This window comes from Camelus ferus, chromosome 12 (genome assembly GCF_009834535.1).
Source record: "Camelus ferus isolate YT-003-E chromosome 12, BCGSAC_Cfer_1.0, whole genome shotgun sequence".
Classification (NCBI taxonomy): Eukaryota; Metazoa; Chordata; class Mammalia; order Artiodactyla; family Camelidae; genus Camelus; species Camelus ferus.
The window spans coordinates 23,086,337-23,109,792 of NC_045707.1; the positions used below are offsets into that span (position 1 = coordinate 23,086,337).

A 23,456-nucleotide genomic window follows, 5' to 3' on the forward strand; every position below is an offset into this window, starting at 1 on the left:
CCGGAGAGGGGGTGGGGTGGGGAGCCAGACCTGCTGAGAAGGGGAAGGGGGCTGTGTTCGGGAACTCTCTGTGGGCCGCCTCAGTCTCTCTGGCAAAACGGCATATACTTGGTGGGCCCCAGGATGACACTGCAAAGCCCTGGATCGTGTTTCGACGTTGGAGTAAGGATTAAGAGGGGTTTGTCTGGTGTTGAACTACGGGTTGTAGAGAAAGGAACAACCCTACCACTTTTGAAAAGTTTGGCTGGGGTGGGAGTAGGGGCGGAGCCGGGCAGGGGGCGGGTTCGGCGCGGGCAACTCCCCGGACGCGCGCAGGCCTCAGAGCCCCCCAGCTTCCGTGCCCCCTCGGCTCTGAAACTTGGAGGAGGGTAGGGGTCCAGCATGAAGCCCCCGGACCGCCCCGCCCCTGGCCGCACGGACCGGATGCTGGAGGTCATGGGGGGCATGCTGCGAGCATGTGCCCTACCCGGGCCGGAGGGGGTAAGAAAGGGGGGCCACCGTGGTGTCTGGGATCTTTAGGGGCCTTCAGGATGGCTGCACCCCAGAACTCAGTTTACCCGCAAACAAGAATTCTTGGGGCAGTCGTAGGAATCCTAGAGTTCCACTAAGAGGACCATAGGCACGAACTCCCTCCACCCTAGCCTTGGCGACCCTTTTATAACGAAGTGGATTTTGACAGGAGGGAGGAGGGGAAGCAGGAGGTCAGGTCTGGGAGTGGAGGGCGGGTTTCTTACGATCATTCTATCCCTGCAGCCCCCGAAGAGAAGCCCCCTAGGGCCGGGGGATACCGATCCAGAGTCTAATTGTAAAGAGGGGGATGTGAGAGGTGAGCGCGGACGTGAGGTCCCCGCCTGGGCTCCGCTGCCCGGTAAGCTGAGAGTGGGGTGGGGCGGGGCACAGTTTGCCATCCTGCGCAAAGTGGCGGATTCAAAAATATTCTGCTCTTACTAGCATAAATGTTCGCATCTAATTTGCATGAGACCCACTTAAACGCTGAGCTCTCCACGCTTCTTGGCGCCCTCCAGTCCGCTGTGTGTCCCCCCACTTCAGTGGGTCCCGAGCCCCTGCTGGTGGACTGTCCCCGCGCCCCACCCCTGGCCCCTCGCCAGAGCAGGCTCCAGGACTTCGCCTTAATTGGTGATTAGCCTCAGCTGGAGTCCCGGGGCCTAGAGGGAAGAAGGGTCCGGCGAGGGGGCGGCACCTGGGCTGTGTTCCCCACAAAGAGCTCCCCATTCACGCACCCCCTTCTGGGGGGCCTTGTCCACCCATGCGCGGCTAGGGACAGTCCCAACCCCAGGACATCTTCGCGCAGGCCAAGGCCCCATCCGCCGCGCCCTTCTCCACCGCAGAGGCGAGGGGAGACCCGAGAAGACCCTGCCGCCGGGCTTAACCCCCACCCCAGCGCTCCTCAGTCAGAGCCCGAGATGCGGGAGGGAGGGGAACCCGGGGAGACTGAGCCCAGGCTGGAGAGGAGGGGCGGAGGCGCTGGGGACGTGGAGTGGGAACGCCGTGGTGCCTGGGGGAGGGGGGATTGGGGCGGGAACCCCGCACAGGCTGAAGAGGGAACGGGAGGTAGAGGGCGGAGCTGGGCCGCAGAGGCCCCTCCCCTCGGCGGCCGGGCGGCGGGGCCTGTTATTCGGCTCGCAGCTCGGCCGGGACCCGCGCAGCGCCAGTGACTCGGGGAGTCGGCCCCCGACTCCTCCCCTCCCCGGACCTAGAACCACCCCCAACCTGAGAGGCCGGAGACGGAGCCGGAGCGGCTGCCGCAACCCGGCCCAGCCTCCTCCACCATCCCTCCCCTCCCTGCCGGACATCTGGACCCTGGGCCCCGCACCGACTGGGTTCCGGAAACCCTCCCCGCCTAGCTCGGCGGCCAGGCCCCGCTCCGCCCTTTCTGCAAAGCCCCCAGCCCTCCCCAGACCAGACTTTCGCCTCCCCCTGGACCCCTCTTCCCTGTTCCCTCCCTCCCCCACTTCCCCAGCCTGGAGCGGGGTAGGAGGGAGGGGGGGTGTGCGCCCTGCGCCGTCCCCGCCCCGCCCCCCGTGATTCCCCCTGCATGGCCGGCTCGGGTGGGGGGTGCGGGGTGGCCCGGGCGCCATGCGGGAGGGGCAAAAGGGGAGTCGCTGTGCCTGTCCCCATGTGATCCGAAAAGTGCTGGCAAAATGCGGCTGCTGCTTCGCCCGGGGGGGACGTGGTGAGTGCGAGGTTGCGAGGGCCCAGTGTTGAGTGGGGGGCGGGCTGATGGTTCAGGACGTCTGTTTGCCCTGGCCCTAGGGATTTAGAGGCTGGCGACTATACTTGTGTTTTCCAGGAAAGTGACTTAATAGATGATCTCTAAAATCCATTCTGCCTCCACGTCTGTCAGTTCAAGTTAAGGAAATTGGGGAAGGGGCAGGGGACTCCTCTTCCCCATAGTCAACTGGGTATGAGAAAAACCCACCCACAATCCCTGTAGGCCTACAACCACATCTTCCCTCCAATCCTTTTGCTGAGCATCTACTTCAGATCTGCAGAGGGACAGGGGGAAGGAGGAATGAGGAACGAGGGGGTCTACCAGGGGCCTTATCACAGATTGCATCTGCTGTCTCTGAGTCCAGCCCAAGGACAGCCCTGATGAGCTCTCCTCATTTGCCCCGTGTTGGATTTTTGCATGTGTTGGGGAGGTGGGCTGCAGAAATCTTTTCTTTTTATAGTGATTACTGCAATGGGTGGAGGAAGGGTCTGGGGGTGGCAGATGGGCTCTTAGCTCTTGCTCTCCCCCCATTCTCAGAGAATGGTCTGTACCCACTGGAAAGGGGAGGGTTGTAGGAGAGCAGATGGCCACCCCCAGCTTCCAGTGTCTGCCCAGATGGCTGCCCCCACCCCCATGTTGGTGCCATGCTCAGGGTATGGGGGAACCTCCACACGTAACTGGGGGTTCCAGGCCTGGGGAGCCAGGTGTTTACTGTCCTTCCTCCCAAGGGTGCCCTGGTGAAATTTTCTCTCCTGGCCAACTCAAATGAGAATGGCAAGAGAGTGAGCCTTGGAGTGGGGCTGAGCATCACAGAGTAGAGACTTGGGGAGCTCCCCAGGGACCCTGAAACTGGAGCTGAAGCAATATCTATCACCTCCTTTCTCCCTCACTCCCACACTAGAATCCTATTCCATTGCTGGCAGTGAGGGGAGCATCTCGGCTTCAGCTGCCTCTGGTCTGGCTGCCCCCTCTGGCCCCAGCTCTGGCCTCAGCTCTGGTCCCTGTTCCCCGGGCCCCCCAGGGCCAGTCAGTGGCCTGAGAAGATGGTTGGATCATTCCAAACATTGTTTCAGTGTGGAAACTGAGGCGGACAGCGGCCGGGCTGGACCGTATGAGGTGAGCAGGGAGCACCACAGAAGCATGAAGGACATCTATGAAGGACACTGGAGAGAGGGCAGGTTGGGGGCCCCTGTCATTGGGGAGATCCTGCTACTGTCCCTGATCTTTGAGACTTCACTTCTGGTCCCCAGAACTGGATGCTGGAACCAGCTCTAGCTTCAGGAGAGGAGCTGCCAGAACTGACCTTGCTGACCACATTGTTGGGGGGCCCTGGGGATAAGACGCAGGTATGAAGAAATGAGTCTAGGGTGGCTCCCCTCACCCAGAGGGATCCATCTGCTTACTCTAGGATGTTCTTCCTTCCAGCCACCTGAAGAGGAGACTTTGTCCCAAGCTCCTGAGAGTGAGGAAGAACAGAAGAAGAAGGCTCTGGAAAGGAGTATGTAAGTGTACCCACACTTTCCCTCCCCGACTCCCCTAATCACACCACTTCCAGAGGACTGTTCTTCACATTTTAGATTTGAGACTTGGAATATCCTCTGAGGTTGTCTGTGGTAATGAAGGGGCTTCTAGTCCAGGAGGGAGGAAGTGGCTCAAGCAGTTGTTCTCACCCCAGGTATGTCCTGAGTGAGCTGGTAGAGACAGAGAAAATGTACGTGGACGACTTGGGGCAGATTGTGGAGGTAGCTCCCTTTCCCTCTCCCAGACCTGATTTTAGGAGATGCCTTGGTGCTCCTCTGTCCCACCTTCCCAATCTCCCCTACATCCTGGACTTCTTGGGGAGGAGGGTTTCCCACCAGGGCTGAACCCACACACCCGTGCTCCCACTCAAACTTTCCACAGGGTTACATGGCCACCATGGCTGCTCAGGGGGTCCCCGAGAGCCTTCGGGGCCGTGACAGGATTGTGTTTGGGAACATCCAGCAAATCTACGAGTGGCATCGAGAGTGAGTGGTGGACCCTGAGAGTGAGGGGGAGGGGCGCACGTCTGGTGGTCTCTGTATCCTACCCATGGGTCCCCTGCTGCCTGAGGAATGTTTGGGAAGGCTTCACAGGGAGCACTACTAGGGCAGACAGCTCTGAATTGTTTGGGGGTGGGGGTAATTGACCTGCCTTCCCCCCACCCCGCCCCACCTCTCCAGCTATTTCCTGCAGGAGTTACAGCAGTGTTTGAAGGACCCTGATTGGCTGGCTCAGCTATTCATCAAACATGTGAGGCTAGAGAGAGTGGGACCCAGGAAGGGAGGGGCTTTTGAGTGGGTCACAGAGCCCTAAAGAAGTGCCCTCTCTCCTCACTCATCTACTCTTTCTTAAATTTTACTCCCGTTAGGAGCGCCGGCTGCATATGTACGTGGTGTACTGTCAGAATAAGCCCAAGTCAGAGCATGTGGTGTCAGAATTTGGGGACAGCTACTTTGAGGTCAGTGGCTGAGACATCTTGGGGGAAGGGGAACAGAATCATCAGCATGAACAGGCTTCCCAAGCTGCAAAACCACCCTGTCTGTCCCTATCCCCAGGAGCTCCGGCAGCAGCTGGGGCACCGCCTGCAGCTCAATGACCTCCTCATCAAGCCAGTGCAGAGGATCATGAAGTACCAGCTGCTGCTCAAGGTCAGGACCACCTGTTCCCTGGGGGCACAGCTGGCAGGGGTGGTCATTTCCTCACTCACCTCCCCAGGGTTCCTAAGGCTACCCCCAAGACTTCCTGGGGGTCCTCACCTGTGTCCCCAGGGGAGGATGTGAGAGCTTTTGTGGATGTCCTCGTGACCTCCCTGAGCATTTCTTTTCTATGTCATAGGATTTTCTCAAGTATTATAGCAGAGCTGGGATGGATACTGAAGAGCTAGAGGTGAGGACCCCCAGATCTCATAAACACACCATGCACACTTTATCTGCTTAGTCTACTGGGTTCTGCCCACTCCTTGGGTGGTGTGGAGCTGTCCGGTTTTTAGGGGGACAGCTGGTTGGGGGTTGAAACATGGTCCGAAGAGGTCTCTTTCCCAACAATGACAATACTCCTCTCTTTACCTGTGTCCCAGCAAGCCGTGGAGGTCATGTGCTTCGTACCCAAGCGCTGCAATGACATGATGACCCTGGGGAGACTGCGGGGTTTTGAGGTACAGGGAAGGAGCAAGGCTTTTCTGGCCCAAGCTGAGCACTCAGGTGGTTCTGATGGGGAGCTGTCTTCTCCTGGGGCTGACCCCATGGTTGGTTGGAAGTGTCAGGGGAAGGAGGGAAGAGCAGAGAGTTGCCCCCTTTCTTTTCTTGTTTTCCTCAAAGGCCACTCTCCTTTGATTTTAGGGCAAACTGACTGCTCAGGGGAAGCTCTTGGGCCAGGACACATTCTGGGTCACAGAACCCGAGGCTGGGGGTCTGCTCTCTTCCCGGGGTCGAGAGAGGCGCGTCTTCCTCTTTGAGCAAATCGTCATCTTCAGTGAGGCCCTGGGAGGAGGAGTGCGAGGTGGAACGCAGCCTGGATATGTGTACAAGAGCAGCATCAAGGTGGGGAGGGGGCCCCGAGGGTGGGGTCTGACTGGGAGGGGGGAGGCCTCTGAGACGATGTCTGGCTCTTGGATTTGTTGGAGGGGGGATGAGCCAGAGAGGGCCTGAAGAATTTGGGGGCTACCTCCTATTTGCCAATCCAGGTGAGCTGCCTGGGACTGGAGGGGAACCTCCAAGGTGACCCTTGCCGCTTTGCACTGACCTCCAGAGGGCCAGAGGGTGGGATCCAGCGCTATATCCTGCAGACTGCAGACCCTGTGGTCAGTCAGGCCTGGATCAAGCAAGTGGCTCAGATCCTGGAAAGCCAGCGGGACTTTCTCAACGGTGAAATTCTTGCCCTTCCTCCCCAACATACTCCCTCAGCCCTTTGATCTCCTGAATCCCTCACTGCCCAATCTCCAAAAATCCCTGCCTCCTGATCCCAGCATCTCTTTGTCCCTCATCCCCACTTTTCTACTACTTGCTCAAGATTTAGTAACTCAGAACCCACTAAAGCCCCAAGCAACTTATGTTGGCTGACAGTCCTCTGGAGGGAGAGCAGAGAGGGAGGATGGCCTGAGCAGAGCCCCTGGGAAGGGATGTGTCTGTTGTAATCCTCCTTCTGTTCCTCTCTTCGCCCCAGCATTGCAGTCACCCATTGAGTACCAGAGACGGGAGAGTCAGACCAACAGCCTGGGGCGGCCAGGAGGCCCTTGGGCGGGGAGCCCTGGGAGAATTCGGCCTGGAGACCGGGCTCAGGTCAGCACACGCACACCCATCAATGGCTCTCTCCCCTCTCTGCTGCTGTTGCCCAAAGGGGAAGTGGCCAGAGCCCCCCTGCCCCTGGACACACAGGTATGAGGAATGGAGTTCCCAGGTAGGGGCAGAACGAGGAGGGCCTCTCTTGTTCTGGGATCCCCAGATCTCTTTCGCCCATATCATTCCTTCCTTCCACCACCTTCCTTTTGTCTGCCCCTTCCTCCTTCCTATCTCTTGCCCTCCTGCACTCCAGTTTAATGCTAGGAGAAGCTGATGGTCTCAGATAATCTAAGATGTCTGACAAGAGGGGCTTGGCAAGGGGCTTATACTGACAAGAGAGGAGTGAGGGTGGATTCCTGAACTTTTTTGATCCTCTGACTTGAGTCTTTCTTCAGGCTCTCAGTGACATCCCTCAGGCTCCTCAGGACTCTCCTCCAGTGCCACCAATTCCAAACACCCCTCCCTGCCAAGCCAGACTTGCCAAGCTGGATGAAGATGAGCTGTAACTGGGAAAGGCCATAGGGGTGGTGCTGACTGAGCCACCCTGTTTCCCCAGGAACTTAAGGGCAACCCTTCTGGCATGGCCCCAGAATTCCTCCCTCTTGGTTGTCTGGAGGGTGGGCAAGGCTGGGAGTGGTGTCAACTGGGAGGAGGGTACCTATACTTAAAAGGACTTCTTTCTGCCCAAGGAATACAGGTTCCTTCAGTTCCCACCCCTTTGCATGCATCACAGGTCCCCTCAAAAGGATACATATGTGGGTGGGTGGGAGGGCTGGGGCAAGGGCCAGATAGAAATTATTGGTTTTGTTTTTGATTTTGTTTTTTCTGTTTTCTGAGAATAAAGGTTTTGTTATATCACCAAGGCTGCTGTCTTGGCAGAGGGCAGGGGAGGCAGAGGTAGGGCTGAGTTGGGAGAATGGGTGTGGAAGAGATCAGCTGGCCCCATAAATCAATTGTCTGAGGAGGGGTCTTGTGATAGGAGAAGGGCTCAGTATGTAAGACAAAAGATGTTGTTATCTTTGTCGCTTACCTGCAGTTGCAGCATCTCAGTCCAGTCCTGGAACTTGGGGCCACTGGGAAACCCTAGAACCCTGATATATCCTCCCCTTTGCCCAGCCCTTCTTTCCCTCCCATCTAGCCTGTATTCTAGACCCACTGGAAAGCCCACTCTGGGGTGACCTCCCGCCATTCCCCCCGACACCCAGATTCTGAAGGACCAAGTGCTCAATGTACCTTTCCTTCTGAGGCTTCCATGTCCAGCTGAGGGAACTCGGGGAGGTGGAGAGGATGCTGGGCGCTATGGCTCCTTCTGGCTCTGGGTCTCCTTATTTTTGCTGTCTGGGAGGTTGTAGGGCATATCCATACTGAGAAGGAAGGGATTCTTCTTCAAGCCACAGACCCAAGAGTGGAGAGCCCAGAGGGGTCTTCACCCCTCCCTGGGACAGAGAGAGCCAAACATGCAGAGATGCATGTCCAGGTGCCCTGTCCTGGGTCCTTGGGCATCGGTGTGTCCACTGTGTCCATTCGTCCCCTGGGCCCAGTCACGTGTACTTGAGCTTCCTCAGCAGACAATAGACTGCTGGGGTGGGGGGACGAGGAGGAGCTGGAGCCTCCCTGTGGGCCTGAGGTCTCTCTGGCCACAATGAGGGGAGGGGCCTCTAAGGGGGGGACAGGACGTACAGCCCAGATAAGACTTCTGGGGAACAATAGGAGGAATTGAAGAGGGGAGATCCACCCTCACTGTACCCCACCCCCAGAGCTTTGGGGTCAGGGACTGGGACTGGAGGGTGATGGGGAGGGGTGCTAAGGATTCTTGCGAATGGAGGAGGGGATGAGGAAAATAGGATTTGGAGCGCAGAACCTTTGTATCTCTTTAGGGACCACAGGGGTACATGAGATAGGTGGGTGACCTTTTGTACTTAATTTGACCACCAAGTGTTGTTGAGTGCCTACAATGTGAATAACACTGGAATGTAATAAATAGTGATGCACTGGTTTTTGCTTCTGAGAAATAAAATTCCCTATCTGTCCAGTATTCCCCCTGAGGCCCTGAACTGGGGATTTAGACCCAGCCACTCCCAGCAGAGGTGTGGGATGGTGGTTCTCTGTCCATCCCTAGCCAATATATGGAGCTGCTTCCCATCTAGGTAGTTTGTGAAACTGCTGAGGCCAATGGAGCCCCTTACACTTTTGGGAACAAGCTGTGCCCCATGAGGTTGTGGGTCCGGGAGGAGAAGGGGAGGTTGAAACCCAGCTGAACTTTCTTGCTGGGAATGCAGCAGCCCTGAGAGTGACCAGTAACCCTAGGGGAGTCTCCCCGAAGTGCAGATGTGGAAAGGAACTGGGAGTGAGGAGGTGGGAGTCAAAAGACAGGAGTGGCAAACAGTGGGTGTCGGGGTGCGCTTGTCTTCTGGCCTATTTCTCTGGCTCCTACACCTTTTCACAGCCATCCCCCACAGGCTCCAGAGAAAGCGGTCCTGCCAAGGATGTCTGAGGAAACGCCTAACATAAGAGACACCCCCTCCCCAAGATGCAGCTGTCTCCTGACTGCAGAAGGTCCCCAAGAGAGGGCGCCCTCCGGGACAGGATTGGACCCTGCTTCTCGGAGGCGGGACTCGGGGCCAGCGCGCGGAGGGCTATTTAAGACTGGGCGGAGTTGGAGGTGGCCGAGGGCAAAATGAGTGGGCTCCTGGGCTCCAGGACCTGCCCAGGTCCGGGAGAGACCTCCGACCTTAAGTTTCCCCTGGGCGCCAAGTTCAGGGAACCGCTTACCGAGACCCGGTTCCAGCAGCTCTTCGGGGACGCAGAGCAGGAGCCCGAGCCGCTGGCGGAGCCTCGCTGGTCCCGGCTGCGCGGGCTCTGGAGGCGGCGGGCCGGCGCCTGTTCCGGACAAGGGGCGTGGCGCCTGCTGCTGGCGCGGCTGCCCCCGCTGCGCTGGCTGCCCCGGTACCGCTGGCGGGCCTGGCTGCTGGGGGATGCGGTGGCCGGAGTGACCGTGGGCATCGTGCACGTGCCCCAGGGTGAGAGGCCCCAAGTAGCAGCCTGTCAGGGGCCCAAGCTCTAGAGGGCTTTGGGTTGGCATGGGGCCTGGGACCTGGGACCGGGAGCGAAGTGGTGGGTTAGTGCGGCTGAGGGTTCGGCGACCCGGATCTGAGGCCAAGTTCTGGCCAAGGACTGTGGACCTCCGTCAGATCCCCACCCCCCAGCTCCCCTCATCTGCGCAATCCTGCGAGAAGTCTTGGACACGTTCTGGCTCAGGGAACTGGAGAGAGGCCCTGATGCCTGCCCCCCAGGACTCAGCCGACACGGATCTCTGAACTTGTTCGCCCCACGACCTCCCACCGAGGTCCCTTAACCCCTCAGTTCCCTCATGTGGCGTGATTTAGCATCCCGGTGCCAGCCTCCAGAGTGTGGGAAGGGAACGGAGTCCTGGAGGCTGGGAACCCCCACCCCCCTCCCACCCCACACACTGAAGATCAGTCATTTCTTCCATTACTCCCCCAGGCATGGCTTTTGCTCTCCTGACCTCCGTGCCCCCAGTATTTGGACTCTACACTTCTTTTTTCCCTGTCCTCATCTACACCTTGTTGGGTACTGGGAGACATCTGTCCACGGGTGAGTGACCCAGTGACTTCTCTCCTTCTCTGTGGGGTGAAATGAACAGGGGTTTGAGGCTTCCAGTTCTTATAATCTATCTCTTATTCCCCTCTTCACATCCCCCACCATCCTGTCCACCCCTTCCGCTATCCCAGCTATGATCCTCTGACCTAGGCAATGCTTGCTGGAGGTGCTAAGTCGGTGCAAAGAGGCAGGAGTTTACTCAGACTTTTCCTCCCCGTGAAATTTGGCTAAAACGAATGTCCCTTAAAACTTGGAAGAGGGGAGAGAATATGCACTGTCACCCAAAGGAGCAAGCAGTCTGCAGGGCATCTGCAAGAGGGGGCTGATGCAGTCTGGGGGCAGTTTTGCAGTGGGTGCTCCCTTCTTTCCTCACCAGGGGTTCTGGGCTTCTCTTGGTTCCATGGTCTTCACCAGAGCAGCAGCCTTCTAGGACAGGGGGCCTGACAGCAGCATGGGGGGGGGGGGGCAGGGCTGGGATGTTGCTGCGCCCAAGCGGCACAGCTGGCGATTTCTGCGTTTGTCCCGGGGCCCTAGGAACTTTCGCGGTACTCAGCCTCATGACGGGCTCCGCCGTGGAGCGGCTGGTGCCTGAACCTCTCGAGGGGAACTTGAGCGGAATCGAGAGGGAACAGTTGGATGCTCAGCGGGTTGGTGCCGCGGCGGCCGTGGCCTTCGGGAGCGGGGCACTGATGGTGAGGGAGGACCTTGGGGGAGGACGCTGGGGGATCCACGCTGGGGGCCATGGAACTGGGCCAGGGGAGGAGGCGGGGGGACAAGTCTCCAGCACCGGTCTGGGCGGGAGAGGTGCCCGGAGAAGCTGGCACACTGCACTCTGGCTGGTCCTCTCCTCCTCCGGTGATGAGTGATGATGGCGCATCTTCTCTCCTGCAGCTGGGGATGTTCGCGCTGCAGCTCGGCATCCTGGCCACCTTTCTGTCGGAACCTGTGGTCAAAGCACTGACCAGCGGGGCTGCCCTACACGTGCTCGTGTCCCAGCTGCCCAGCCTTTTGGGATTGACCCCTTCCGCGCCAGATCGGCTGCTTCGCTCTCTTCAAGGTGGGGGTGGGAGAAAAGCGAAGAAGCTTCTGGCTGTCCCGGGAAGACAGGAACCCGAAAAGGAAGGAATGGCTGCGAGTGGAGGGATAGTGTGGGGCGGGGACGGAGAAGTCAGAACCATGTGGCTGAATGAGGGTCGCTACGGAGGTGAAAGCTCTGATGCGAGCCAGGAGAGAGGGCCCCGCCTTGGTCTGGGGGGTCCGCGCTGGGGGCAGTCGACCTGGCTCAGGGCCCTCTGCTCACCGCCCCTGCCCGCAGACGCTGGCCGCCGTGCTGACGGCGCTGCCCCGGAGCAGCCCCGCCGAACTGACCATCTCCGCACTCAGCTTGGCGCTGCTCGTGCCGGTGAAGGAACTGAATGTGAGATTTCGAGACAAGCTACCCACCCCGATCCCAGGGGAAATCGTCATGGTGAGGATGGCTCCTGGGTCCCAGCCTCTGGCACCGCACAAACACTGCCCATCCTGTAGGAACTGGCCGCTGCCGCCCCCTCGTGGAGTGCAGAGAGGTCACAGATGAGAGGCCTTGCTTATGCGGTACTTTTCCAGGCCTCTTCCCAAAACACTTTGACGCTCTGAAATCCCCCATCCACACGTTCCCCCTTCTCTCCTGAAGCCCGCCCGGGAGCTCTCAGAAAGTCTTCTTCCTCCTTACAGCGGTCCCACAGAACCTCCACTCCCTCTTTCTCCTCACCCAGTCCTTCACTGAAATTCACGGCTTGTCTCCCTCCCTACATCCACCTACATTTCTCTTTCTCCCCAGCTAATTAAATATTCCACATCTCCACAGATAACCCATATGTCCCTAGATGTAACCCAGCTTCCCTACTTGGAATGGCTTGGCTGTATTTCTTGATATACACCATCGCTCATAGCAGCTCTCTCTGATTTCCTCCAGTCCATCTCTCTCCATAAGTCCAGGCACACATCATCCTCATTTCCGTCCCCATGCTCCCTCACTCTAAATCAGTTGTCGGGCACTCATCCCAAACACATCCCAGCTCCCCCAGCTGCTGGGCTCCTGCAACCATGGGACCCGGCGTTACAATCCTCTCTCATGTCCAGCCCGTTCTAGCCTCTGCCAGGGGCCTATCTCCTCCCATGCCCACATTTCCTCTCTTTCCTAGGTGCTTCTGGCCTCTGTGCTCTGCTTCACCTCTTCCCTGGACACAAGATACAATGTCCAAATAGTGGGATTGCTGCCCGGAGGGTAAGAGATAATGAAAAGACACCAACTTTCTTTTTTCACAACTCTGTCTCTCAACACCTCCTCTTGTCCTGCCCTATGCAGTTCTCTCTCTCTTCCCCATAGCCTCCTTATACCCCAGCCATCCTCACCACAGATCCCTCTCTTTTTCTAGATTTCCTCAACCTCTCCTCCCCAGTCTGGCTGAACTGCCCAGAATTCTGGCTGACTCGCTGCCCATGGCACTGGTTACCTTTGCTGTGTCCACCTCCCTGGCCTCCATCTATGCAGACAAGTACAGCTACACTATTGACTCCAACCAGGTGTGACTTTGAGTGAGGACCCCAGCCTCATTCCAGGGACAACCCCCTCATGTGACTCCCCACTCCCCACACATGACTTGGTCTCTCTCCTCTTCATCTCACTGCATCCCTCCAGGAGCTCTTGGCGCATGGGGTCTCCAACCTCGTCTCCTCCCTCTTCTCTTGCTTTCCCAACTCGGCCACGTTGGCCACGACCAGCCTACTAGTGGATGCTGGTGGGAACACACAGGTAAGAGCCTGTCCTTGGATGAGAAGAAGGGGGAAGAGGCATCCAGTTTGGGTGGTGGTGGAACAGGTGGAAGACTGGTAGATACCCAGGTGGCCGCTCTATAGAGGAGGATGGGAATCTGTGAGGGGAGGTGAGTGTGGGGATGGGACTATCTGGGTAGGAGAGATTGAAGAGAAGAAAGCTCCATTAAGACCTTTGTAGACTCTAAGCACTGAAAAAGGTACCCTATATGTAGTTCAAAATAAGAACAATACTAATATGGAAAATAAACTTTAAAAACAAAATTCTGATTTTTTTTTCCTTGTGAGGACGTTTTCTCTTAAAAAGAAATATCATATATCAAAGTCTCTCCCTAATATTTCTGGTTTCTCGTACTTTCCTGGTGCCCTAAGCATGTATTTAGTCTGCTTTTAGGGTAATCTACCAGTGGTTTTTTAGGGACATTGAACTACATCTTGGGGGAATCTGGCAAATGATAGGCATTTAACTGGGGGAGAGGAAAGGTAGGTGTGAGTGGCAGAATATCAAGAAGGGAGTTGAGGGGTGAGGAATATCTGTGTGGCGGTGTGGAGGGGATTTGGGAGGAGGGAGCCTTCCAAGGATGGCGAAGCAGATGGTGGGTGGGGTTCCCTCCCTTCTTTGCTTCCGTCCCTCCATCCCTCCTTCCCTCCAGCTGGCAGGCCTTTTTTCCTGCCTGGTTGTCCTGTCTGTGCTGCTGTGGCTGGGGCCCTTCTTCTACTATCTGCCCAAGGTAAGCAGCAGAGAAGGTGGAGGGATGGCTGGGGGGTGGGTGGCTCTATTTCAGTACGCTGGGGAGGTCAGCTCACCTCCTCTGCCCCAAGGCTGTCCTGGCCTGCATCAACATCTCCAGCATGCGCCAGATGTTCTTCCAGATGCAGGAGCTTCCACAACTGTGGCGCATCAGCCGCGTGGACTTTGTGAGAAATGGCAGCATTACCCTCAGATTGCCCCTCTCATCTTCCCCAGAATCCCCAACCCCTGCCCTGGATCAAAGCTAAGTGTCCCGGCCCTAAGTTCTGCACCCAACCCACCCCCACCATGTATACCTCCTCATCCCTTTACTCAGAGACAAGGTGAAGGGTGGAGCTTGAACCTCTTCAGACTTGAATATTTATAACTCCCCAGGTGGTTCAAGGGGTAGTTACATCTGGGGGGAACCCCCATTACGTCAGTCCTGTCCCCTCCATCATCCTTTCCACTTTCTCCTGAGCCATCCCTCCCCATTATTTGCCCAGGTAGTCACTGCCCCTGGACCCCTTTTCCTGGCAGTGATGGCCTGGTATTCCTTCTGGGCATTTCACTCCCATCTATGTCCTGCAGGCTGTGTGGATGGTCACATGGGTGGCTGTAGTGACCCTGAGCGTGGACCTGGGCCTGGCTGTAGGTGTGGTCTTCTCCATGATGACTGTGGTCTGCCGCACCCAGAGGTGGGAGTAGAGATGAGGGGAGTCGAGAGGAGGGGAGAGAACAGAGTGCTTGGGGTGACTCTCCAGCCAGCTCAGGCTGGGAATCTGACCCCAGCTTCCTGCCTAGGGTCCGGTGCCTGGCACTTGGACTGGCCGAGGGGACAGAGCTCTACAGGCCACTCCGAGAGAGCCACAAGGTGGGTGGGCTACAGCCAAAGCAGGAAGGGGAGATTGGACTGGAATGTTTCACTGACCCTCCGGCCCCTTAGCTCCTCCAGGTCCCAGGGCTCCGCATCCTGAGCTATCCAACACCACTCTACTTTGGGACCCGTGGGCAGTTTCGCCGCATCCTGGAGTGGCATTTGAGGCTTGGAGAAGGAGGCCAGGTGAGGGATTTGGTCAAAAGGAGTGTATGGCTTCTTTGGGGGTGGGAGGCAGGTGGGTGTTCTGAGGGGGGTCATTGTGCTCAAGGGGTACGTGTTCGTGCTTGTGTCTCAGAGGTGGTGACTGCCCTTCTCTACTCACAGCTCACTCCAAAGACAGACAGCCCACCTGATGCAGGTGAGATGGGATGACAAGGAAGGAGATTTGGGCACGACCCTTGGAGGCATCAGGGTACTCTTGCTTTCTCCCATCCTAGTTGCTGAGCCTGTCAGAGTGGTGGTCCTAGACTGCAGTGGTGTCACCTTTGCAGATGCTGCAGGGGCCAGAGAAGTGGTTCAGGTGAGGGAGAGGGTAGGTTAAGGAGATAGTCCCCTTCTCATCCCATGAATACTCTCTGATGTAGGATTTAACCCCTCTCCCCCCACCCCCACAGCTGGCCAGCCGATGCCGAGATGCTGGGATCCACTTTCTCCTGGCTCAATGTAATGGTGAGAGGTGTGGAGGGTGGAGGGACCTGGAGACTGGGGAATGACCAGACATCTGGGGGGAGGGAAGAGGACACAGTGTGGATGTAGGGCCTGAGAGCCTGGCCCCCCTCTCCACACAGCCTCAGTGCTGGGGACGCTGACCCAGGCAGGACTCCTGGACAGAGTGACCCCAGAACAGCTGTTTGTGAGTGTCCAGGATGCAGCTGCATATGCCCTGGAGAGACTGGTGAGGAGGCAGTAGCAGCGGGAGTGGAAGCCAGGAGGTGCTGGGCTATGGCGAGGGAGGTGTGAGTCAGTGGCTGAAGATCCAGGCAGAGGGATTTGCGAAGAGGGCTGAGGAGGAAGATGAAGGAGGAAGGGGTGGGGATGAAATGATCAGTTGTTTTAAGACTAAGCCAGAGAGGCTGGGTCCAGCTGTGGGTGAAGAGCTGAGGAACTTAGGTTCCAAGGCAGGCGGTGTGCCCCTCAGAGGACTGGCAAATCTTGGGGGAGGGAGGGGGACAGCTGACCTGTTTCTGACATGTCCCTTCCCTTTCCCAGGAGCTCACTGGTCCAAAGACTTGCACAGTGTGGGTCTGACCAGGTCACTCAAATTGTGGAGGGCCCCAACAGTGCATGTGTGAAGAGGACCATGGCCCCTGTGCCCCCTTATTTAATGTAACTAATAAAACAAAGCTGAGAGCCTCTGGGTTCATGAAGTGAGTCTGGGTGTCTGCACTCGGACCCTTGGTGCCCCTTCCTCCATGCCCACAGCACTGCAGAGACACAACTGAAAATGGCTTTCACCTGTGTGTTCACCAGCCCCTACAGCAGCTCCAGAGTACCAGTTTTCTCTGTGGGGTGGGGCTGCAGCCGCTGCAGATTCCTGGATCCAGAGATGGAGGTGCCCAGGCCTGGGAATAGATGCTGGGGGCTTCCCCATCCCCGTAGTCCCAAGGAGATGACAGGAGAGTGTTTTCACTTTAGGTTCTTAGAGTCCCAGTGGGCTCTTTGGCACTTGGAAAGCAACCCCCCAATTCCTGCCCCACGAGAAGGGGGTGGGAGGAGGACTTGGCACTGGCTGTGGGATGAGTTATGGCTCCATCATGCCCCTGGGCACTCACAGAAAGGAAGAGTGTCACCAGGACAAGCCCCTATTTGGGATCAAGTTCTGAAGGAGACTGGGGACAGTCAGTGGAGTGGTCACTGGCCGGTGGGGTTTGCTAGAAATCCTGGCAGGGACAAGGAGGCAGGCCCAGCCTGACAGTTGGAAGGCCAAGGGTGGCCATCACTCTGAGGTCATGCACTGGAGCCGATGTTTGAAGAAGAGCAGGCGGTGTTTGGCCACTTGACTTTCATCTAGTGATCCCGGGTAACGGTACCGGGCATAAGTCTCTGCCCCAGCATCCCTTGATGTCCAAGGCAACTTCAACTTGGATGCATGATCCACAACGACGTCTGAGCAGGAGCCCACCTGAAGAGAACCAAGTCCATCCAGGAAGAATTCTGGGGGTGGAGGGAAGGGAAGTGCACAATGAAAGGTCTTGAGGATGCACAGGGCCAACAGTTAAGGGAGAGCTGAGATTGGGGTACGGAGAGTGCTTATGCAAAGACTATTTCTAAAGATCTTGGGCATGTAAGTCAACCCTTTTAGGTCTTAGTTTTACTCTCGTATAAAGTGGGGTCAATATACTTCCCTTATTTTGAAAACGGACTCCCCCTACCCCACCCCCAACACACACGCCCAGAGGTTCAATAAATGCTGAATGGACTGCTCCAAGGTGGTAAGAACCAGGGAATACGGCTGGGAGTGGGACAGAAGTGGAGGTGACAGTGGTGGGGAAGTTCAAGGCAGTTCCAGGTAATGGCCAAGTTTAAATGATAATCGGGGCCAGAAGGGTGGGCGCTTTCTCTCTCTCTCGCCCTGGGGCACGTTTTGGTAAGTCTTCGTAGAACTGCTCTGGGGACCCCGTGGCAGCCTTGGGCCCCGCGAGGATGGGCGGGGAGCAGTACCCAGGGCCCTTGGCTTCTGTCTGCCCGGAGCCTGGCCCAGCGCCCCGCGGCGTCCCTGCCGGGCTTGGCCAGGAGGGGGCGCCACTCACCTAGGTGCGCCACGCGGCTGAAGCGCGGGTCGAAGCCGACCTCGCGCACCTTGTCGGTCCGCGCCAGGAAAAAGTTGACCACGCCGTCTGTGACCACGCAGTCTGGGAAGCCGACGAGCTCGTGGTGGAAGCCGCGCCTCTGCCGGAGGCAGTTCCCGCGGCCTGGAGCGCCCGGCTCCACGCTCAGCAGCTGCCGGTAGGTGGTGGCGAAGCCGGAGATCTCGCGCACTGCGCCGCCCACCTGCCCGGGTGGGAGGAGGGCTCCAGGCTGGGCGCGGACCGGAAGGGGGTAGGTCTGGGCTCCCTCTCCCCGCGGATGGTTCCCCTGCCTCGGCCTTTCCTGCTCCACCCCTGCAGGACCCAGATAGTCTCCCAGGCTCCCGTTCGTCGTCCTCTCCCATCCCAGGGCTGGCTGCTCTCGGTTGGGTCTCCCCGACGCGGCCTTGGCCTGCTGGACGCCCTCCTCCCACCGCTCATCCCGTGGCCTCTCCCATACCAGGTCCAACGGTGTCCGCTCCAGCACGTCCACAAGCCTCTCCAGCCGCGTCCGCGCCGTGAAGATGAAGTCGTCGTCCACCCACAGCACGTACTTGGTGGTTACTTGAGATACAGCCAGGTTCCGGCCTGCGAACCAGCCCTGGGGAAGGGTAGGTACGGTTGGTGATGCTGTTGAGATACGACAGAGCCCTCTGCCACCTTTCCGCCTCACTCCTGACCCCTCTCAACAGCCTGTGTCCCACTCCAAACTTTCAAGTAGTTACGAATGGCCGGGAGCTAGGTAAAAAAAAGTGCCTTTTTCCACTGTGAGAGGCTGAGTCTGTGTTCTGGGGGAGGGTCTTGGAATGCATTTAATTCATGCGTACATTCATTCATTCATCGACTGTTCACTGAGCGCCCATTAGGTGCTAAGCACCATTCTAAGAATGCAACTCGAGTGAGACAGCACTCTCATGCAGCTCCCATGGAGCTTACATTCCAGAAATCCTCATGCTGAACAGCCACCTCAGTGATTCTGAGGCAGATAATCCTGGAATCACTACTCTGGACACAGCAGACTGAGGGTGCGCCCCCTCCCGGTGCCCCGTGGAGCATGGTTCAGCCTAGACCGCTGCGCACCTTGCCAAAAGGCATAAGATAGTGCTCAATGTGGGGGCCGCTAATGCTCTCTGGCTTGTCGCTGTCGTCGGCGATGACCACTGTGACCGTCGGATAGAAGCGGCGGATGCTGGCGATGAGTGCTCGTAGCCGATTGTAACGAAGGAAGGTCTTAGTGGCAATGGTGACCAGAGCGCTGATGTTGTACTGGGCTGGGAGCGAGGGGCAGGGTTAGATGCAGAGGAGAGTGGGGAGTGAGGAGCAGGAAGACCTCTCCCAGGACCGCCCTCTCCCAACTTTCTCCCCATCAGGGCTGGATCTATGTCCCTGAGCACACCATCTCACCTCCCTGGGGTAGAGACCCAGGTGGGTACAGCCGAGGGTTGGGGGGGTGTCTTATGCGGATGGTGAAGGCAGCTTCATGCCCTTCGGTGGAGAACCGGACTGGGAAGAAAGGAGATGAGATGTGGCCCCCAGGGCTTGGACAACATTCTCTTTTCAGCGAATCAATACTTAAGTGCCTACCCTGTATATCACCTTCCTAGGCCCTGTTAGACAAGAACACAAGGTTCTTATCCCCATGGAACTTACATTCTAATAGACGGGAGAAAGATGATAAAAGACCCAATTAAAAGCTAACTTTTACTGAGCATTTACTATGTGCCAGGCACTTTTTAAATTACCTTAACTATGTGAACACATTTAATCCCCACAATAACCTATTAAGTAGAGTCCTACTGTAGAAAAAGAAGGCACAGAGAAATTAATTTATCCATGATTATCCAACTAAAAGCAACAAAGCTAGATAGGAACCTAGTCAGTCTGGTTCCAGACTAAGTAAAAAGAAAATTCAGATACTGGTAAGTATTGAATAGAAAATGAGACAAGTAATGTGATAGTGAAGAGGAGCCATTTGAGCTGAGATCCAAATGACAAGAAGGAGCCAGCCATGCCAAAATCTGGGGAAAGAGCATTCTAGGCAGAGGGAACAGCAAATGCAAAGACCCCAAAGTGGGGGCAGGTTTGGTGTAGAAGCCTTGGAGAGAAGCAGGAGGGCTGTGTTATGCCCCTTCTGCTAGAGGAGAAGTGGAGACTCTGGGAGATAAAGCTCTTTGCCCTCTAGTAAGTGGTGAGTTGGGAATAGAGCTTGAGTCTTCTGGCTCCTGGGGCTGGTCACTTCCTGGGGCCCTCACGGTTGGCCTGACAGGGGGACACACCCAAGGCTTGGGTTTCCCTCTGGCCTACTCCAGCCCCAGATGAACAAAGGCCCCTTCTCTCCCTCCTTGGTCCTGTTGGCTCAGCTGAAATGCCCACTGTGTAGCTGGGCAGCTCTGGCCATTGCCCTAGTGATTCCCACACCCTCTGTCATTTGCCCGCTCCTGCCTTTCTGGTTTCTCTGCGTTCACCCAGCCTGCCACTGCCTCCGCCCAGGCCTCGCACCTGTGTCTGCTGTGTTTGCCTGGTAGCTTCGGCTGCTATAAGTGACCAGTTGCAGCTGCCGATTGAGTTGGTCCAGCCCTGGGCTGGCAAGGGTGAGATCTGGCTGCCCCTCTCCAGTGAGAGTCACTCCAGTCACTTCCCCTGCCACGTCCCAGGTGCCCAAGGAGGCAGTCAGGTTCACCTGGGAGAGGGGATTGCAGAGTGCAGGGTTAGGCCCCAGACCCACCTCTTGCTTCTCTGGTTTCTCCATCCCTCCTTTGGCAGCCTCTTGCCCTCCCAGCATCCTTAATGCCCACCTCGCCTCCCTGCCCGCCTGTTTCTTCTCACCTGGTATACCTCTTGAACTGAAGCGGCCTGCAGGCTCAGGCCTGGGAGGAAGGAAAGGGGACCAGAATCACAGACAACCTAGAATTCCTCACTTTCTCTTCCCTCTTTCATCGCACACAACACAGAACTTCTCACCCATCCCTCCTGTTGAGGCCACAGCAGGGCGCATTGCAGGGCATAGCCTAGAGTAATTGATTTTTTCTCCTTTCCATTAAAGCAATAGCTTGTGCTATCCACCTAACCTTTAGTCAGTCAGTAAAGAATAGATCATTCTTCCCAAACCTCTCCAGTCACTGTCTTCTGCAAATCCTGACAACCCTAGAGTCCCTTCTGTCCCCACCTCCCACCCCATGAGCCCACCTGACCTCAAGTCTCCCTTTCATCAGAAGTCCCCCACTTCCCATTTGAATCTTCCCTCATTCTTCCCCACCCAGCCTGGGCTCTGCCACCCCCACAGTGGCTTAGGTCATCCCCTAGGACCATTCTCCTACCTGGCACCAGGATGCTCCTGAGGGGCTGGACCTCCACGCCCTGCAGCGGGTACTGTAGTGGGGAGTTAGCAGGGGCTATGAGCAGCTGGTCGGCAGCAGACTGGCTCCTGGCAGCGAAGGTTGGGGGGGGGGTCAGGGGAGGAGTCAGGGCAGGGGGGGCTCTCCCTCCTGCCACACCCACCCTCGTGGCTTCCCACTGCTGTCCACCTGCAGAGTCATGCCCTCCTTTCCTGCTGATACCTTGAAAGGAAGGCCTGAAATTCCTGCTCCCTTGAGGCAGAGGCAGCCCTCAGCTCCTCAGGGTCAAAGGCCTTGGTGAGGTCAATGCCTCGGACCTGCCTCTGGAAGGGGAGGTGAAGGCTTCCTCCACTGGACTCACAGCTGCAGTTGTTTGCAGACAGCAGCCTGGAGCCCGGAAGAAGGGAAGAAGGGTTCTCAGAGCCAGCAGTGCAGCTCCACTCATCCTCCCAAAACATTTACACAGTGCCTCACACCTTGGCTCTTCAACCCTGCCCATCCAGTCTGTCCCCTGAAACATTGCTCTTCGAATAGTCCCCGGGAGGAGGAACTATCAATGGGATGACACATCCCTGAATCTGGATTTTACAGAGGTGTGGAATAGGGCCAACTGCTGGGATTTCGAGTTGCCTTCCCACCATCAGGACCTCATCTGGACTCTCCTTTCATAGGGAATCACCAGAACTCAGAAAGTCAGGGCCCTCCCCTGACTGCACACCCTCCCTTCCCCATACCATGACAAGATTCAGGGAGGATAGATTCTGCACCCCCCTCCCCCAATGCAAGACTCAGTAGCCCCTCTCCAGCTCCCACTTCACCTCCCCAACCAGTTGGGAGAGCTCAGCAGTCGAGGAAACAAAAACTTCCCACGCCACCCCACAGCGAGTGCCATGCTGTCGCCACGACTCTTTGCACTCACCCAACCACTTGCTCCTTGATCCTGACTGGGATGTGTGCATAGCGGGGCTCGGGGACAAGACCTGGCAGTTCTGGCCTGGGGAGGCCCTGCAGGGGCGTCCACAGGGCAGGAGGTGCCCGGAGGCCCGGCGCTTCCCGGGTGCTCGCGTACAGGAGCCCCAGCGAGGCACAGGCGAGCAGCACGACCAGCACACAGAGGGCCCGGCGGCCCAGCCGCATCCTGAGTGGGCGGTAGGGTGGGGGAGTGAGAAAGACGGGGAGGGAAGGCTCCTGCCTGCCCCCCGGGTGCTCTCCAGGATTTGCACAGCGAATCGGTCCCCTGGTCCCCCTCCCCTCACTTCCCGGGCCTCGGGTCTCCCGGCTTCCTTTCTTGTCGCCCTCTCCCGCGTCTCGCTTTCCTCTCACGCCCGAGGCCCGGCATCTTGAAGCAAGAGACCTTTGGATGCGGTGGTTTCGACGCGGTGGCTCGTAAGTAGAGGAGCATCGCTTTATTGGAACATCAGACGTCCCCGAGCCCGCCGCCTCCTCTGGCCCGCGCATCCCCCAACCCCTCAGGCGGAGCATCACCTGGCCCCGAGTGGGCTGCAGAGGGCAGCGCCACACCTTGCCTGTCACGAAAATGCAGAATCACGCCCGCGCTATTGAGTGGCCCCGGCGGAGGTGACACCGTGAGTGGCCCTGGGAAGCTGTGCGGGGGACAAGGTGGGCCGGCGAGCGCGCCTTCTCCCGCCTCCAGCTCGGCCCCGCATCCCGCCCCGGCACTGACCTGTCTAACGCTCTAAGGCCGCCGCAAGATTTCGGTCCAGGCTGCGCCAGGCTCTCAGCCCCGGCCCGGGGGTCCTCATGGGGCTGGAGGTGGCCTGATGAGGAGCCGGGCGTGAGCCTGAGAGCGAGGGGGATCCTCCTGCCTCCGGAGCACGCCTGACCCCTCCCGCCTTCGGGATCGCTGGGCTTTGTAGATCGCGGCTCTAGGGTGGTTCTGGGCGTTTCCTGCGGGGGTGGGGGTCGGAGTCGAGAAACCGCCACACCCCGACCCCAGGAACAAAGCCGAGGCTCCCCCGCACCCTGTCCCACTTGCCGGGCCCAGAGGTCTCGGGCCGCCGCCCGGCTCTTCAGATCGCGGCGCCGCGCGGGGAGGCTCCGGGCTGGCTGCGGCGGAGGCTCCGGCTACGCGCGGGGAATGCGAGCGCCTGGGCGCCATCTAGTGGGCCCCGAGGACACTGCGGGGGCGCGAAGCCGGCGCGGCGCGGAGGTCCTCTCTACGCCACCCGGCCCACTCCCAGCCCTGCGCCTCCGAGCCCTGGCATCTCAGCCGCTTGTCCCCGATCCCAGTCATTCTATCCCTAGTCGTTTGGAGCCTCCCTCTGGTCGAGACCGTAGGCAAGGAAGGGCGACAGTGCTATGGGAGGAGGTGGGGCGGGGGTACCCCATAATCGCATTTCAAGAAAGATTTGGGTAGGTAGGATGAGATAAAGGAAGCCAGACAAGATGCTGGAAAATAAAGACTGCCTGGCTAACAAAGGCTGGTTCATAGCCCCCCCCCCCCCCCCCCCGTTATCTAACAAACACTCCTTAATTCAAGGGCCTACTTCTTCTGACTGCTCCTTGTTGTGCTGTTGGAGGAAGGAAACCCCAAACGGTGGCCAGATTGGTTGTAGTTCTTTGTGCAGGCTGCAAACTTGTAGACTCACTTCCTTGCAGCCGGACTCCTGACACTGCCCAAAGTTCTGTGCTTCCGTGGTTCTAATATAAGATGTGTTCTGATTTAATAGTGAAAAAAGATATAGTAAGAAATGAAGAATATAATGAAAATGTGGGGACGGGGGAAGGATGAATGGACA

At 57.8% G+C, this 23,456-nt stretch overlaps 3 protein-coding genes across 10 annotated transcripts; 2 read left to right on the forward strand and 1 right to left on the reverse strand.

Moving 5' to 3' along the window:
* The first annotated feature begins 43 nt into the window (after positions 1-43).
* ARHGEF25 (Rho guanine nucleotide exchange factor 25) lies at positions 44-8,527 on the forward strand. Of its 6 annotated transcripts, none has more exons than XM_032493217.1 (16): positions 44-162; positions 754-826; positions 3,135-3,349; positions 3,484-3,579; positions 3,659-3,735; positions 3,909-3,975; positions 4,136-4,239; positions 4,435-4,504; positions 4,623-4,712; positions 4,810-4,902; positions 5,090-5,140; positions 5,331-5,408; positions 5,593-5,793; positions 5,937-6,117; positions 6,416-6,531; positions 6,927-8,527. In XM_032493217.1, exons 1-16 carry the CDS (start codon positions 124-126, stop codon positions 7,035-7,037), a joined length of 1,662 nt encoding a protein of 553 aa, XP_032349108.1. In that variant the 5' UTR covers positions 44-123; the 3' UTR covers positions 7,038-8,527. The 6 variants fall into 6 exon arrangements, with proteins under 6 accessions (XP_032349108.1, XP_032349106.1, XP_032349105.1 ...); XM_032493215.1 differs by having other exon boundaries at positions 47-162; positions 754-868; XM_032493214.1 differs by lacking the exon at positions 44-162 and adding an exon at positions 290-480.
* A 143-nt stretch (positions 8,528-8,670) lies between these two features.
* SLC26A10 (solute carrier family 26 member 10) lies at positions 8,671-15,939 on the forward strand. The gene is given in 19 exon segments (XM_032493209.1): positions 8,671-9,551; positions 10,036-10,146; positions 10,687-10,844; positions 11,044-11,172; positions 11,174-11,209; positions 11,468-11,620; positions 12,336-12,418; positions 12,570-12,717; positions 12,833-12,946; positions 13,620-13,697; positions 13,789-13,884; positions 14,288-14,394; positions 14,501-14,570; positions 14,643-14,759; positions 14,901-14,934; positions 15,014-15,096; positions 15,191-15,245; positions 15,365-15,471; positions 15,786-15,939. Coding segments are annotated over 19 exon segments (2,061 nt in total). The 5' UTR covers positions 8,671-9,208; the 3' UTR covers positions 15,825-15,939.
* An 82-nt stretch (positions 15,940-16,021) lies between these two features.
* Positions 16,022-22,991, reverse strand: B4GALNT1 (beta-1,4-N-acetyl-galactosaminyltransferase 1). 3 transcript variants are annotated; one of them, XM_032493210.1, is made up of 12 exons: positions 22,694-22,991; positions 22,382-22,605; positions 21,617-21,835; positions 20,920-21,084; positions 20,680-20,786; positions 20,189-20,229; positions 19,862-20,042; positions 18,767-18,865; positions 18,443-18,633; positions 17,823-17,963; positions 17,327-17,567; positions 16,022-16,730 (listed from the first exon to the last, which is right to left on the reverse strand). In XM_032493210.1, exons 1-12 carry the CDS (start codon positions 22,814-22,816, stop codon positions 16,513-16,515), a joined length of 1,950 nt encoding a protein of 649 aa, XP_032349101.1. In that variant the 5' UTR covers positions 22,817-22,991; the 3' UTR covers positions 16,022-16,512. The 3 variants fall into 3 exon arrangements, with proteins under 3 accessions (XP_032349101.1, XP_032349103.1, XP_032349102.1); XM_032493212.1 differs by having other exon boundaries at positions 22,382-22,475; positions 22,694-22,712; XM_032493211.1 differs by lacking the exon at positions 22,694-22,991 and having other exon boundaries at positions 21,617-22,223; positions 22,382-22,468.
* Between the last annotated feature and the right edge of the window lie 465 nt (positions 22,992-23,456).

What these genes read in the sequence shown, in the direction of transcription:
- B4GALNT1 (XM_032493210.1), bottom strand. Translation starts at nt 22,816, where the DNA reads ATGGCGCCCAGGCGCTCGCATTCCCCGCGCGTAGCCGGAGCCTCCGCC. An exon ending in TGGGTCTCTACCCCAGGGAG is followed by an intron (nt 18,634 to 18,766) that starts GTGAGATGGTGT and finishes CCTCGCTCCCAG; the next exon opens with CCCAGTACAACATCAGCGCT. An exon ending in ATCTTATGCCTTTTGGCAAG is followed by an intron (nt 17,964 to 18,442) that starts GTGCGCAGCGGT and finishes ACCCTTCCCCAG; the next exon opens with GGCTGGTTCGCAGGCCGGAA.
- ARHGEF25 (XM_032493213.1), top strand. Translation starts at nt 382, where the DNA reads ATGAAGCCCCCGGACCGCCCCGCCCCTGGCCGCACGGACCGGATGCTG. An exon ending in GGAGACTGCGGGGTTTTGAG is followed by an intron (nt 5,409 to 5,592) that starts GTACAGGGAAGG and finishes CTTTGATTTTAG; the next exon opens with GGCAAACTGACTGCTCAGGG. An exon ending in TGTACAAGAGCAGCATCAAG is followed by an intron (nt 5,794 to 5,936) that starts GTGGGGAGGGGG and finishes TTGCCAATCCAG; the next exon opens with GTGAGCTGCCTGGGACTGGA.